Source organism: Schistosoma haematobium, chromosome ZW, assembly GCF_000699445.3.
Source record: "Schistosoma haematobium chromosome ZW, whole genome shotgun sequence".
NCBI classification, from domain to species: Eukaryota; Metazoa; Platyhelminthes; class Trematoda; order Strigeidida; family Schistosomatidae; genus Schistosoma; species Schistosoma haematobium.
Genome location: NC_067195.1, coordinates 62,040,035 through 62,057,208, shown reverse-complemented (window position 1 = coordinate 62,057,208; position 17,174 = coordinate 62,040,035). Strand labels below are relative to the sequence as shown.

At 30.4% G+C, this 17,174-nt stretch overlaps 1 protein-coding gene across 1 annotated transcript in view; it reads left to right on the top strand.

Annotated features, from left to right (window-relative positions):
• Positions 1-3,814: 3,814 nt before the first annotated feature.
• Positions 3,815-17,174, top strand: part of SYDE2 (Rho GTPase-activating protein syde2) — a 79,454-nt gene continuing 66,094 nt past the window's right edge. Inside the window, exon 1 of the mRNA XM_051211983.1 lies at positions 3,815-7,174. Coding sequence (XP_051072114.1) covers positions 4,846-7,174 — 2,329 coding nt within the window. The 5' untranslated portion in view covers positions 3,815-4,845. The remainder of the gene's footprint in view (positions 7,175-17,174) is intronic.

Sequence of the window (17,174 nt, the reverse complement as noted above, 5' to 3'; positions counted from 1 at the left end):
TTTATAGTTAATTTTATTTGTTTAAATAGTAATCTATAGTAAGATAGAATGGTGCTGAATATTAAAAATAACTTGAAGTGGTATCTTGTCATAAATTTAAAATAAGATATTGAAAGGAATCTATGTAATAATTGGCTAGTGAAGCTAGTGGTAAGCTGAAGATAATTGTCTACTAGATAGCAATTAGGAACAGAGTAATTAAAAGTTTTAATAATTGTGTAGTGAGCACGAACACCCGTGGGGACAATCGAATGCACTTAATGCAAACTTACAGGACTGGTTAATAAAATCTAACAATCAAATAGTAAATACGTAATTTGCAAAATGTCCATCAACTGTCTCATGATGACTCAGACTTAATTGTTCTTGCATTTTCATACAAATTGCATTATGTTTCCACTCTTTACTGTTCGATCATCTTGTCTCTCTGCTGCCAGACATTCTGTTCCTGACCAACATCATATACTACTTATGTCGATATAAGTAGCACACACCACAGTTGCTAATTAATAGTTGTAAAAATAATTGGAAGGGATTAGAAATAATAAAATGAAAAACAATAGATTATGGAAGATAGAAAGGGTTGTTAAGACCATGGAAGAATGAGGGACTGAACATGTTGCTTTTGTGCTCAAAGGTCAGGTTTAAGCTAATGTATAGTAATAGCCTCTGCTTTACACAAGTTTTTCATTTTCATTTCTATTGAACCAAATCTTCCGACGATATGTATGGTTTGAACGATGCTTCTGGTGAAGCAGAGTGAAGAGGATTGACTGGACACCCCATGATTAAGCTTTGATTGACTTTTGTGGTCTTTTGCAAAGCCAGATGGGTTATTGTTCAGAGTGCATTTCTAAACAGCTCGCTTTATACGACTAATATAACCTACTCCACATGAGCAAGTAAACCGTTGGTTTATAGCTATTTATTAACTTTACATATTTCTGAAGTTATTTGTTGCTGTTTTGTGGTACTTCATATATGATATTTGTTTTTCGTATATTGTTCAAAACATTGATTTATTCCGAAATTTTTGAAGTTTAAATCTATAACGTCATCCCGAATTTTTTTCTTATAAACGATGGGTTCTAAAACTTAAGGACCAAATGTTCACACACTAATAATGTCATGTATAAAGCAAATGTTCTCAACTTTCTAATTAAATATTTCAATGAGATTAACTCTGAAAAAATAGTAATAAGTAGAAAAGACCATTTTACCTGTGCAGTCAGCTCTAGCTTGTGTATTAATGTATATTTAAATTATTCGAAATGATTCATTTTGCAACCAATTCTAGACTGATAGCATATACCTTACTCATGCAGAGTGAAATTGAATATGACCTATTCATTAAGTAATAATTTAGTGATTTAAATACAACCTACCCTTTACTGAACTTCGATTCAGATGCTGAAAGATAAAATAGTCTTATGAAGATTATTTCTGATTGTTGGTTGATGGATTGATCTCAATCAAAATCAACCAAAAAAAATCAATAGACTCACTAATCAATTCATTCGATTATTAATTAAATAATTGACCGTATTTGTAAAGGTTAAAAATTAAAAATCAGATTTTCATCATATCAATGTTCATTACGTGACATTATTATTGGTAAACTGAAAATAATTATACAACATTCTTTAGATCATTCATATTTTACCTGATCTAATTTGAGTCTTTTAAAAAGAAGAAACAATTGGATTGGTTGAAGATAGACATTAACATCATTAGATGCCGGCTCAGTGGTCTAGAGGTTAAGCGATCGCGCGTAAGACCCCGATAGATCCCGGGTTTGAACCCCATCGGACGTGGTCCTCGGTGTGCATTGCCGAGGAGTCCTATACTAGGACGAAACAGCCATCTAGTGCTTTCAGGTTTCCCATGGTGGTCTAGCTTTAACTGAATTATGGATTCAACTATCAAATTACTAAAATTTTCACAAAACCATCTTTTGATAATTTGTTATCCATTTGTTACTTGCATCAGTAAATTGTCTTCTAATTTATTTTTAATTTAATAAATGTCAAAAAAGAATCTTATTGCTCTTAAACTAATAGACAATTATTATGAGGAAGTGACGACATTGAAAAATATATTCAAAGTTTTTGTTCTTTTCTGTGTATTAATGTGCATGTGTATGCATTCATGGATTGATGTGTATACATGGGCGGATATGCTAATATATATATACGATTACATATATTCAAATACCTATATACTAATATATAGATGTTGAATGCATCCATATCTTGTTTGACATTATCATCATCTTAATTAAATATATTTATTTAAGTATATATTTTGTAATTAGAGCATTGCATGACAATGTTAGGTTGTGCTTTCATTTTGCTATACTTTTGTTTTATGATGGTGAATTCATTTTAATCGATAATATTAGTTGTACTTGTTTAACAATAGTGAATAAATTAAAGCGATATTATTAATATCAGTTCAATGTAATGCAAGTGTATCAATATATATACACATCAGTAATTATTTGATATTTCTTTCAAATTTATAAATATTTAGTAATTAAACTAAACAGAAATACTAAAACATTGATTTTAGTTGAAGAATCATTTAATTTCAAGAAACACTAAATCGTTATGAGATGGTGAAGAAGATTTGTAGCTCAGGTGGATGATTTTGGTGGAGAACAAAACTCCACCAAAAATCAAATCGTTATTTCATCTCAATTTAAGGTTATTTACCTGTCACCATAGACAACATTCCTAAGGATCGAATTCGAAACATGAATTTAAGTTTATTTCTATATTAAAAGTTAGATATTGAATTTATCAACAAAACTAATATCAAGTATTTTATTGACAGATAATTTATGTTATAACCTGACATCAATTAGTTACGTAATCTATTTCATTGTTATCATTTACTTACAAATTACATTGATTATTTTGATATTTTTCATAGATGTATATAAACTTAACTGTATATTAATGTTGAATTAGGATCCAATTATGATGTCCTATTTGTTACCGAGTAGATAAATATCATTATAACTATTCCGTTCGTTTAAATTTCTTATATCTTTGTAGTACATAGTAAAAATAATCATAATGATTACCATGATATTCTTTAAATTATTTTACTATTTTATTTCAATTATATTCAAATTTAATTTTCTATGATTATCTTTATAATCCCATGAGTATATATAATTACAAAAAAATATTCTAATAAACTAGTCAAAGAAAAAAAAAAAGAAAATTACTGAAACAAGACTTCTTCATATTGTATCTCATTTCTCTTGTATCATTGACTTTACTTTTTTTCTGACAAAGAAATATTTACTTGCTTATTGTATAATTTGATATCAATACATGAGTGTGTAGTTATCATGTTTCACGTGTGTAAATATGGATACAATATGAGTATTGGATTATCGAATAGATTATTGTTAATCAGTCAATCTCTAATATATATATATATATATATATATATATATATATATATATATATATATAAGCGATTGGGTGTGTGTATTACCTGAGAATGAAACTAGTTTTGGTCTAAATTCAACTTTTTAGTTTGTGTGTTTTTTAGAAATTTCAGTGCTCAATAAAATTGACGAGGTATTCATAAAATTTCTACCCGTGTTCATATTTATTGTTGTTACAAACAGCAACATACAGTATTTTCATTGGACTTACTCCCTGTTTGACTGTACATATATATATATATATATATATATATATATATATATATGAAGGTATCTTCACATTGTATTCCTATATTTACTCAGATATGACTAGTTTATCTGAACATAATGCCAAATTTTGTGGATAAAAATTTCCTACTCCAAGCATACATGTATACTGTATGTATATATTTGTGTAATATGATGTGTATGTTTGTCTGCATACATAGATGAATGACAAGTGAGAATAGTAAATTTAAAAATAACAGACAGACATGTTTGTATGCATTTATTGATCTAAAAGATTCCTACTCACCCACTTACTCAGTTTATCCAGCTCTACCCTTCAACTAGATTGGCTGTCAACCCTACTACAAAATAAATCGATTAATTATAGTCTCAGTGAATGCCCACTAAAAGTTACTACTACCACCACTATGATTATTACTTCTATTGCATCAAATATTAGGAATTATTATTACAATCATTTTATTTAATGTTACCGGAAGAGCAGTAAAACAACAACATGGAAAAATAAACATGGATCAATTTACACGTGTATTACCTGTCTATGAATGACAGAGTATTTTATAAAGCAGTAAACGACAGCTGTAACAGTTAACATAAGCGAAATCCTAAATCTTCTTATCTATATATTGAATTTTCATTTATGATCAATGAAATTATATTTCCAATTCAATCTAATTATAATAAGCAAAAACTTCATTCATGCATGGAATTAATATATTAATATCTTAATCATTTTATTCTAATTTAGAAAAAGAGAAAAGCACTATACAATCCAAAATCAAACTTATGTTCTGTGGATCCTTCTAGAAAAGAGAAAAAAGACCATTACTACTTTTGTCAAATAGAGAAAGATCATATTTTCAAAAAACAGAAAAAAAGAAAAAAAAAACATGATTTGAATGTCTTATAACTTATCAATAACCATGACAACAAATCATATAAGTAATCAAAGTGAAGAATAAAATTTTTTTTTACAAAAAAATTCTTTTTAAGATCAATTGAAATTTAATGGCTAAATGTTTGTCAATTTTCTACAAAATAACCTTTCGTTGTGATGATAATAATAAGAATAAAAATAATCATAAATGGATTAGACATGAAAAAAGAACAATAAACTTATTCATAAACAAGAAAGACTTCATTTACTTAATAGAATGTTTAAGTTGGTATTTATTCAGTGTTATTATTTATCTCAGTGGTCTGTATCTATCTCCATCTATTCATTTTATTGTGATTATTATTTTAATTGTTCTTATTGTTATCAATATTTCATTGATTATTTTCAAATAGAAATTGTTCAGAATTTAAAATTAAGTATAAATACATTTTACTATCAAATCAATAATTACTACAATCATAATTCATTCATAATTGAATCTATAAAACGACACTTGCAAAGCATTTCTAATCAATCAAAAAATTATTGGAATTTTAAAAATTGCACGTACAAATTTCTTAAATTATTGAATATTGGAAATAGAAATATCAATATAATCGATCAATTATCATTGAATAACAATCTTCATAACATTGTTAAATATAGTAATATTTTCTTGATAGATCAAATAATACAATATAATACAAGTAAGTTTATTATACATAATCAGCTCCATTTGGAGCATCAGATGGCTGAAGAATCTGTAGACAGTGGAATTTCAAGCGAACTATACACTATAAAATCTGATCAAACCTCTTGTAACTTAAATATTGAGTTACAACAATTAGAGGGGAATAAAAATATTCACAATTTAGCATTAGTTCAATCAGTGGACAATTTTATTCATAATCCTTATCATAATCAATTCTATATAGAATGTACCAAAACAAACAGTCATGTAGGATTATTTCAAAATGCACTTTATAAAAATTCAAACTTAGATTATGATCGTTTCTTACATTCTGTTGATCAAAATTATACAATTAATAATCCTAAATTAAATAAAAAGCAAATATTAAGTAAATTTAAAAAAATCAATACTAGTTCATTTGATTCTGCCTTTGAAACAAGCTCTGAATCAACATTATCACTTGTATCAAATTTGTCTGGATCTTATCAAAAATTGAATTGTTCAATAAAACCTAAATATTCTTCAAATTTCAAAAATTTTAATAACTTCATTGAACAAGTGAATAAAAATATGACAGAAGATCCTAATAAATCAATTATTCAAGATTTTTATACATGTGATAAACAAACAAATAGATATAATATGAATGAAGGTAAAACTTTAAATCCTCGTGTACATTTTGTCCCAGAAGAAGGAGTAAATACATCTAATTTACCTGGACCAAGTCGACCAACTTCAGATTATACTTTAGATTCAACAGGGAATATAAGTGATCAAAACAAAATGTTATCTCATTTACTTTCATCACGTGATTATGTGTATATGCCAACTAATCGTATTGCAACAAGTGGTACATGTAACATTCGTGGTGGACAACTTTTATCTAACTGGCAACGTCAACAACAACCGAATCGGCAACAAGCTCACCTTTATGATGCACATCCTGAAAGTTTGATTCATAATTTAAATCACTTGACTGACAACAGAAGTAGAAATACACCTTATTTTCTACAACAACAACAACAAACAAGTCAAAATCGCATTCAGGGTGACCAAATATACGATCCTGGAAAGGTATCAAATCAATCACAGCAAACACGACTTCAAAACCAACCAAATCAACAGCAAGCAAATTATCAACAGTTAATTTCAGCATTATTAGCCGCTGCTTCTGCTAGTAAATCTCGACTAGAGTCGCAGTCATCACAAACTTCTAATCTTTCACCTATGGGTATAGATACAGTACTGAACCAACAGAAATTTAACACATCTAATCGTTGGTCTGATTCTGAACTAGCAATTAATAATGCTAAAGACATACAATATCAAGTTCAAACGCAACAGATTAGACAACAACAGCAACAACAAGCAACGGCAGCTGCGGCAGCAGCAGCAGCAGCGGCTGCCGCGATGGCTGCATTGCAATGTTCTGCTAAATCTTCAGCTAATATTCCATTAAACATGCAAAGACAAGTTCCTTTTCTGTTTGGGAGTGGTAGCAGTAGTAATACGATTCAAAGAAATCCAGCACAATTACGTTCATCTTATTCTTCAGGAGATGAATCATCAACAATGCGAATTATGAATCCAGCATCATTAGTCACACCAATGCAAACATTACGCAGATTTTGTACCCCTGATATGAATATAAATGAATCAAATCTATCTCAGACTTTATTATTACCTCAACAACCGTTGAGTACAATGTCTGAAAGTGTCCCACTTTCTGAACAAAACAATAAATTACAACGAGCAACTCAACAGTTGATCACACAATTAAATAAATTTCAAGATTTATCTGTTTCTGGAGATGATTATGCAAATTATCAATGTTTAGAATCTTTATTAGGACAAGCTTCTAGGCAGCCACTAGCACCAGCTCCTTCAGTTCAAATGGAAAATGTTCTTTGTACAGGTAGTTAAGTTGGTTTTTTTTGATGTTTGGAATTCAACAAAGGTTCATTTTATATTTTATCTTTAACAAAAGCATGTTACATTAATTTGATTCGGAATTTGTATGGAGCAACCAACGCGTTCTTCTGTGTGGTCAAAAAGTACGGATGTACCCGTTGTCAATACTTCTCTGCTTGATATTAGTTAGTTACGGAAATTATCTCTTAAGCACTCGGTATACCATGGCTTTTATAGAATAATTCTCATTTTAAAAGAGACTTACTATGAAGAATAGAATTATTTAGGAAATGTAGATAATAATTAAGAGTCTTTCATTGTCATGCTAGATAGTATCATTAATATAACCTTCAAATAAAGGTTAACCATCAAAATTTCTCTACAAATTACTGACAGCCTGTATTGTAAATATTAAGTCTGAATGGTTTTGTTCCTTTCGTTAGCATAGAAATGACTGAAGTGACTTTTTAACTCAACCCCAAAGCCTATTCTGAACGCTTCCAATACTCTAGTTTTGTTTGCTGGTATAGAGGAATAATCCGTTTACTGTATGTCATATTTGATCTCGACCTTGTTGCCAATTTTACATCAGGTTTCAGATCAACTCCTACTAATGATGTCAAGAAAGTCCACACTAATCGCTATCGTGATCTGAATATCTTCTCTACCATCTGGAAATCAGTTATTTTGCTTTGATCCCTTACTTTCTGTTATTTCCTTCAAAACAGGGATAAATAACGTCTGTTGACATTTGAGTTCACTGTATACGTTCTTGTGAAACATTTTCAAAAGGTCATTGTAATTCTTAAAATTCGGATTGATAAAGCAAATTTGGAAATATTGACGTATTATAAATCAGACGAGTACTTTGGAGTCGGTAGTTTATCATTCCACCTTTTTATTCATTCGTTTACACAAACCGGTTACAGGGTAGTTGCTGGTGTCTTTTTGTTTAGTATTTAGTTCTGACTAAATTCTAGCAAATGATTTACAATTTTATTATTAACTAGGTTAAACAACAAGACATCGAATCATATTGCTCGAAGTGTTTCAGTACTCTCAATATTCTAGAAAACTTGAATGATGTCTCTCAGAACGTTGGAAAATATTGGTTTAAGGTTTCCTGTCCACTAGTCAAAAAATATAAAATTACGAATCCATGTAAATTCATAGACAATACAAAGACAGCTACTGATACTGCTATTTATCTTGTTTAAACCAATAATTACCCTGTGTATAAAAAAACTAGATTTTAATATGATGCATTTAAGCCTACATTATTACTCTTTTTATTTCAATATGTTTTAAGGTAGGCTTAAGGGTGGTAGCTCAACCCTACCATTTTGCTTAAAAACAAGCCACAGAAGGTTCGTGTTACGGATCCCCGAAGAGTTATTACATTTTTAAAACTACATAGTAGAATTTTATTGTAATTGGCTCAGTAGTCAGATTATTTCCATTTTAAACTGAGTTGGACGGTTGTTAGTAGTGAAATACATGAAACGCGTTTCTTCCTATTTAGAACTTATATGATGGATTTGCCTGTACCTCAGTGTTATTGTTTACATCGGAACTCGTTAAGTCACAGTGCATAAAATCAACGGTTGATTCAAACAAACAAAACAAATTAGTTAAAATACACACCGTACCACAGGCGATTGACTATCTGGACTCTGAAGGTAAATGAATAATTCATTGTGCATTTGAAGCGATGAGTACTGGGTCCGAGTCCAGGTGTGAGCATCATCACATACAGGCACGCCCAGCTGAAGAGTCCCAAATGCGGTGAAATACGTATCGTGAATTTTTCTGCTAGCCATCGTCCTACTTTGTGTGTGGTCATTTTGGTGGTGAGCTATTAGAAGTAGCCGAAAGTTTTGTGTCTGGATAGCTGTGTAAATGGTGGTGATAGTGTGAGTGATGCAACGAAATGGCCTACAGATTTGGTTGTGACAAAATATCAAACCGAAATAGGCTTAAAGCTACCTAACGACTCAGCGAAACTTCGGGTCTCCGTGTTGGGGATAATAAAAAACTCTTTTTGTTCAATTATCGTTTTTGCAGAAGGATTGATGATATCTGGTAGCAACACTGTGTTAGTAATGCGGACATTCAGAAGTGTTCGGGCACTGTAATAATAATCTGACCGGTATCATCATCTTAAAACACCAGCCTCGGTGGCTTGGATAAGCTCTAGGAATGTTATCCTAGCGACTTTTATGTGGTGCTTTAACTGCTGACTCTTGAACTGGTTGGAAAGGCGAAAAGATGGTCAGTTTGTGACAAGATGTCGGAGTATGAAAGAAAACTGTACTGGACTAGGATCTGTTGCTCCTTCATGACTCCCTGATTGAATTCTGAAAAACAGTAAAAATTAGTGGCGTGAAATGCTACCACACGTAACTCTTCAGAACGTGATAAAAACTTTAACTGAGATATTTCTTCCTGGTTGTATTAGTTCGTAAGAACCTCCTCTCCTACCATTAACTACGATTTTTTATTCACCATTCGATTATTATTATTGCCCGATTCAAGCTATTTACTCCTGCAATTATTATTACAACTATTGGAAAAATACGAATAAATAGTGACAATAATAACTATAAGTTATAGTTTAAACTAGGCCTGTTAGAACTTGGCTAATTTTATCATGTCTTTGACATCATTATATAAGCATTTGCAAACATAATGTATTTTTTGTAATGGAGAAAGTACGAAGTTGATTTTATGCTAAATGTTTTATAGTGTATTGTGTTTTGTGAAGATTGTTTAATTTTCATAATGAGATAATGAACTGATTTTAATTAAACAACCAATGAAAACTAGGGAGCACTGAAAATCTGTTTTGTTCTAATATGAGACTTTTCACCAGTTCTCATTCACGACCCTCTAGGAGACTGGACACAGGTCTACAGTCTCACGTACAAACACTTAATCTCTATACTACTGAATGTGCCATCCAATGATTTGACTTTCAATTTTATGAGAAATGTTTTCATCTGAAAAAAACGTGATGTAAAGTGTTAATTGATTTTTATTTCTTCTCTAAAGTAATAAAGCAATTATTGTGTCCTTATTTGTTTTTTTCCTGGAAATAAATGTAGTTTACGTTGTTTCAATAATCAGATCACATGAGGACACGATGAATAATGTTTTTAAATAAACAATTTTTACTTTTATTTAAAAAAAACTAGTTTGAGGCATATACGACTGTGAAATTAATGATCATAGAAAATATACATTATACAATGAATTAAACGGTTCTGTTGTAAAAAAGAAAGATTTTTCACAGGTTGAAATCATGAGTCAATTGAAGCTAGATCACCATGGAAAACCTGGAAGCACTGGACAGTCGTTTCGTCCTAGTATGGGACTCCTCAGCAGTGCACACCCACGATCCCGCACCTCGCGAGATTCGAACCCAGGGCCTATCAGTCACGCGCCAGGCGCTTAACCAACTAGACCACTGAGCCGGCATCCAATGGTGTTAATGTCTAACTTCAACCAATCCACGAAGTTGCGCCACCGTATACCATTGTCTTCAGTGAGCTGGTATCTCACGATAGACCTAGTTGAACTCCACTGGTAACGGCTTCTCACTAGAACTCTAGGAGTATCTCTTGAAGTCAGTCACTAGTGAGCAGACGATTATTATCACAAGAGGTTTGTGGAGATTTTAGAAATTTCACAGATTGAAATCATGAGTCAGTTGAAGCTAGACCACCATTGAAAACCTGGAAGCACTGGACGGCCGTTTCGTCCTAGTATGGGACTCCTCAGCATTTTCATTTGTGTTTTTTATACAAATGTCTCATTTATTTATCTCTATAAGTATGATAATGTTTTATATTACTCATAACGATTATGAATAAAATACAAAGAATTAACGATAATTACAAATTATGAGTCAGTTGAAGCTAGACCACCATTGAAAACCTGGAAGCACTGGTCTAGCTTCAATTAACTCATGATCTCAACTGTTGAAATTACTACAATCTCCACAGAACCCCTTCTGATGTTAATTACAAATTAGTTAAATGTTGCATTATGTCTATAGATTAAATTCTACCAATCAATTTGTAAGAGTTTTACCTACTACATTCAAATAATTATAATCTAAAACATATGACTTCAAGTTATTTAGACTAGTGGTTATAGTACAACTTAATCTATAGAATTTTATTTTTCTTAAGAACTAGATAATCATGATATTGGTCACTACTCAGTAATCAATTAATATAGAATGGCATATAATTCCATATAAATTGAACTTTGTATGTATGAAATTGAGTTAACGCATAACAATTTGATGTTTAAATGTGTTTTGACATATCTACATCAAAAGAATCTCTATTATTCAATATATGATTCAACCGTGAATAAACTATAAATAAACTAAAGTTGCGTTTTTCGTTATTCATTTTAAGTTAACAACACTATTCACATAAGATTCATTGGTCTTGAAATCTCTATAATACCATATCTACATCTTGATGATATATCGGATCCATTTTTCTCCTTTTAAATCCGTCCTATATGTCTTAAAATACCTTCATTTTTGAAATAACTCATTAGTTAACTGATAAGTGACAGTATTTTCTGAATTCCACTTCACGAGTTAAAATCCTCAATTTAGAACCACATTTCTTGGATAGCGTGGTATATTTTTATCGGCTAGTGGATCATAACATTAATGAATTTATACCTGCAAACTATCATACAAAACATTTGAAAAAATAAACATTCAGATCTCAGATCTTTGTAAATTTATCCAAATGAAAATGATCCATTTTTCTATCTTTTGAAATAATAGCGAATTTCTGCTGACCTACCCTGATACTGACATTTCTTATCATTTATTAACTGTAATTTATTTTTGCGACAGAAAAAAGTAAACAATGAAGTACATATGAGTAGAAATATAATCAATTTCTTTAAAGAATAAATAATATCGTATTTTCAGAAGGGGTTTGTGGAGATTTTTAGAAATTTTCACAGATTGAAATCATGAGTCAGTTGAAGCTAGACCACCATTGAAAACCTGGAAGCACTGGACGGCCGTTTCGTCCTAGTATGGGACTCCTCAGCAGTGCGCATCCACGATCCCGCACCACGCGGGAAAAGTAAACAATGAAGTACATATGAGTAGAAATATAATCAATTTCTGTAAAGAATAAATAATATCGTATTTGTTTATTATAGAATCAAAACTGTTTGTTGTGTGTTAAAGTAAAAGCGTGCAGAAATAAATTTCTATGAAACACTATTTTACGTTTTCACGTCTAAAACAAGAGACTCGAGGGTATTTTGGTGATAGTAAAGAAAATATACACTTAAAAGTTAAGTATCATACTATCTGAATGTTTTCTTCAATTCAACATTACAGTTCCATACATTCCTTTCTGCAATCATCGTGAATTAGAAAGGAATATAACTGAATGGTTAGGTATAACAATTAAATAAAAATTAAAACGAACCAAAAACACTATCGGAATCAAATAATCTATGGTGTAGTAAGAACATCTTTTTTTTAAATTAAATTTCATTAATCATACGCGTTCTCTCATAGATCTACACTTTGCATAAAATTCGCATTTGGTTTATATAAATTCTTAACTATATATTCTGCATCAAACAGGACCGTTAAGCATCATCGATTATCATAACACTGCATACATTACTTATTCTATTTTTTTTATTTGTACACTCTTTTTTAGCTTTATTCATCTGTAAATTCTAGCACAGTGTTGTACAGATAATTTTACCCTATCAAGTTCATGACTAATTCATAGTTTTAAGTGATTAGTAGTTACGATAGTAGTCTTGATTGCAGTAATTGTTACATTAGATTCAACTATCCTACAAAATAAACTACTCGAAGAGTTTCTTACATTCTATTTTACTAATTCCTTTACTAGACAGCTTAATAGAATTTTCAAAAAATAAAGATCTGTAGGCTTCTATCTTTAATCTTTTACATAAGTACAAAACATATTTTTATTAATAAGACATACAACTAAAGAATTTCTTGTGATGATTAGTTGACATGTAACTTCTACTGAAAAAAAAGGAAAAAAACGGTGAATACTGAGAACAGTTATATTGACAAAACCTAAAACGAATATACACGTATACATAGAAAAAAAAGATAAATATAAAACTATCGGCCTTATTTAGCTCCTTTTTTTATTTAATGAATCATTTTTCGCTTAATGAGTAGAAATATAGGTCATCCGGAATAGAAAAAATTATGATCAGCACGCCTATAGTTCACACTCTCTGTGTCTCTTACTTTATTTAACTAAACCTCTCTAGTTTTTCACTGTTATACTCTTCAATTCAATTGTCAATTTCGCTTTACTAATTCTCATCATATTTACCTGGTTATGTTGTTGACAGTAACGATAGATTTATGTACTATTATCTTCTTCATCTACCTTTCCACTATTATTCTCATACTTTTATCCTGTTTTTAAAGAAAATAAACAAATTTTTCTGATTGAATCTAAGCAATATGCTTAAGCAATAAATTAGTAAGACATATTATAAGTTAACGACTAAAGAAGAGTAAACAAATGAGAATAACCAATATGACAGGAAAAAAAGGAGAGAATAATAAACAAAAACATCATTAATCTATGTTTACAACTTTCTTATTTTTATTTGTTGATCATTTGTATGTTAGTTGACGAAATCTCGAAATGCTCTAAAATGTCTTGCTAACTAACCTCTATCTATATTATAGTCAGGTAATGGTAAAAATCCATAAATTAACCCAATCTACAAATAAAACCCTTTATTAATAATTTCTGAGTCGACAAATATTTGTATCCATCCGTTTTACAATGGTCAACAAAGAATTTTCAAGCAATTTTCTATTCGTTGTATATTAGAGAACAATTTCCACATGGGACCACATTTCAATCATCTAAAGCTGTCTACATCCGTTTTTTATAAAAGAGCCCCTGTAGTTCATCCCAGCTTATTAGAAAAAAGGTAAATAAAGGGAAAGGAAGAGCTTTGAATGAAATTCTCAGTAGAAATTATACTCTTATATTCAACACTCACCCACTAAATAAACAGGAATTTGTCTGAAAATGCTTGATATCGCACACACATTGATCGTTGAAAAACGGGTGAATTATAAGTTCACGGACCCATATCCTTTAACTGATGCTTTGTCAAACAAAACTGAAAACTTACAACTATTTTTCCTAACAATCCCAGTCTCACATATTTATTTTTTAAAATTGAATTCACCTGTAAATTTTAATTACTGAACATGTGATGCCGGGTTCCACGCTGCATATAACTGACTGACTGATGGACTAACCATAGCAAAACATTATCCAGGTCCTACTGCTAACAAATAGTGTTTAAAATGTGTAGATCTAACAAACGTTTGGCCACGGTACGTAGATGACGTTTTTATCATTAAGAAACGAAATGGTGAAAAAAATTGAAAATGTTGACAACATATCGGATAATATAAAGCTTACCAAAGACATAGAGTCCATTGACCGAAAACTGGTGTTTTTCGACTGCTTGGTTGAAAGAAGGTATAATAATAATAATTTCAAAATTAATGTATTCGGGATATCAACACATTCCGAGAGATACTTCGATTACAGTTCAGCTTATCCATTCTGTACAAAGGTCACAGTACTGAAAACGTTTATTAGCAGAAATCGTAATTCCATTATAGAGATGGAAGACCAACAGATTGAAGTTAACGTAATATTGTCTACACTTAGAATAAAAAATTACTCTAGGTTTTTAGAGAAGATTGTTGAAAATTAAATAAAAACTAAATTAGAATGTAAACCAAAGGAATAAAAGAACACCGCGGTCATCCCACACTGTAAACAAACATGGGAAGAAATCAAGAGGATTCTGAACAAACATAATAGAAGAGTGTATTTTTGGTTTATTGATGTTATAAGACCAGCGTCAGTGAAAGTTAAGGATAGGTTTCCAAAGGAAGAATAGCAGAATATTGCCTATGAGATTAACTGTCATGAATGATACATAAACAGTGTTTGGAACATGTTCTCGAATCCTCGGTTGATCTAACTAAACTTGAGTATAGGTCAGTGATAGCGTTACATGTATTAAAAACAAGACACAAAATCAACTTCGAAGAGGCAATAATACTTAAGAAATGGTTTGGCACGCATAAGGAAAGATTGACAACAGAAGTGCTGTATATATGGGCTAATCAGAACCTACCCTGGTAATACTGATTTATTATCCGAAGTGGTAATAACATTGTTTTTGCGTACTTTATTATTCTTATTATTTCTTTATTACGGCTTACCTTTAATCTGTCTAGTTGACCTTTTAATTTTCATATAAAAATGTCTTAGCAAGTATATGTGTGATCAGATTGTTCGAAATGTATTGCTCAAATATATCACTTAATTCTGATGAACTTTGTTTTCTCATTTTATTATCGAAACTAATCAGAACAGCCTGGACAGAAGAGATTATATTCGGCTAGTTACCCCTTGTCAAATGATCATTAACAAGTAACTGAACCCTATATTTATCCAACCTATTTATTTCCCATACACTGTTCTTCTGACAGGAATTAACTTGTACATTTTATCATTACAATGGTGGTTCTAACGTTATAAACCCATCGACCTTTCAAAAACATTTCGCTTTCAAATTCTATTTTTATTTTTACTTCTTATAAAAAAATTAACACGTAATATAGAATGTTAATAAGCTAAAATTACACAGTCACTTATTCATATATTTTCAAATGATTCGCATCTAACCCACTCATATTATCCTAATTACTAAAGTCAACATCTGAACATGATTGAATAAGCACAGTACATATTTGTTTTTAAATAAAGCCAGAATGGACATGGTAGCAGAATAATATGGGTTCATTATATTTCGTGGTTTCTAATCAGCTGCTTGCAATCAAATATATATTAAAATTTTACATTTTGAGGTAAGATAAAGTATGGAACAATTAGCATAAGTGAATGTAAAGAATTGTAATGATATAGGTTATCAATAATAAATATACAAATATATTCCCTAGATCAATCCTTAGTATACAATTCATAATTTACACAAAACATTTGAATTCTAAAGAAACTTATTCACTATCATTAGTAGAATCGGGGACGTGCGTTTCGTCCTATTCGAGACTTGTCATCTGGATGTACCTGCATCCCAGAATTGATAGCAGGTGGCTCTCAGGACTCAGTAGGTAGGTGGATAATGCGATGGCATTTCAAGTGAATGGTACTGGGTTCGAGCCCCGGAGTGAACATCAACTCTGAGATGTAGGTACGTCCAGATGACGAGTCTCGAATAGAACGAAACGTGCGTCTTAGATTCCACTGCTAGCCACTATCCATGTTTGCTTAAAAATACTTATGTTTTATTTTGTCCCTATCAATTAAAATTTTCTACTTTGTTTTCTACACCTAAATTGTCATTGTAAATATTATTGTTATTATTATATGTACTTGAAAAGTACATATTGTGTTATCAATTCAATTAGATACTAAGATTAGTTAAAAGTTGATTGAATACTTACATTATTGATTTTTTAAATTTTCCTATAAAGAAATTTTATCAGATATCCACAACTTAAATTATATTTCTATTTATTATTACTTTTAATAATTATTGATTATCAGAAAGGGTTTTATAGAGATTTTTAATAATTTCACTAGTTGAAATCATGAATCAATTAATGTTAGACCATTATGGAAAAACTGATAGCACTGAATAACCCATTTCGTCCTAATACTTAATTGAATAAATATTTAGTATTTATTAAGAGTTAATAGTTCAAATTTGATTATCATTTAGGTTTTATTTTCAATTTCATTAATTATTCTCATTTCAATTAATTATTTATTCGTTTATTTGAGTAGAAGTTTTGACCTTTCAAATAGTTAAGGGGAAAAAAAAGGTATTTTCAATATACATTTAAATTAGTTTAGACATTTACTTAGAAATTGTCACTAATTAGG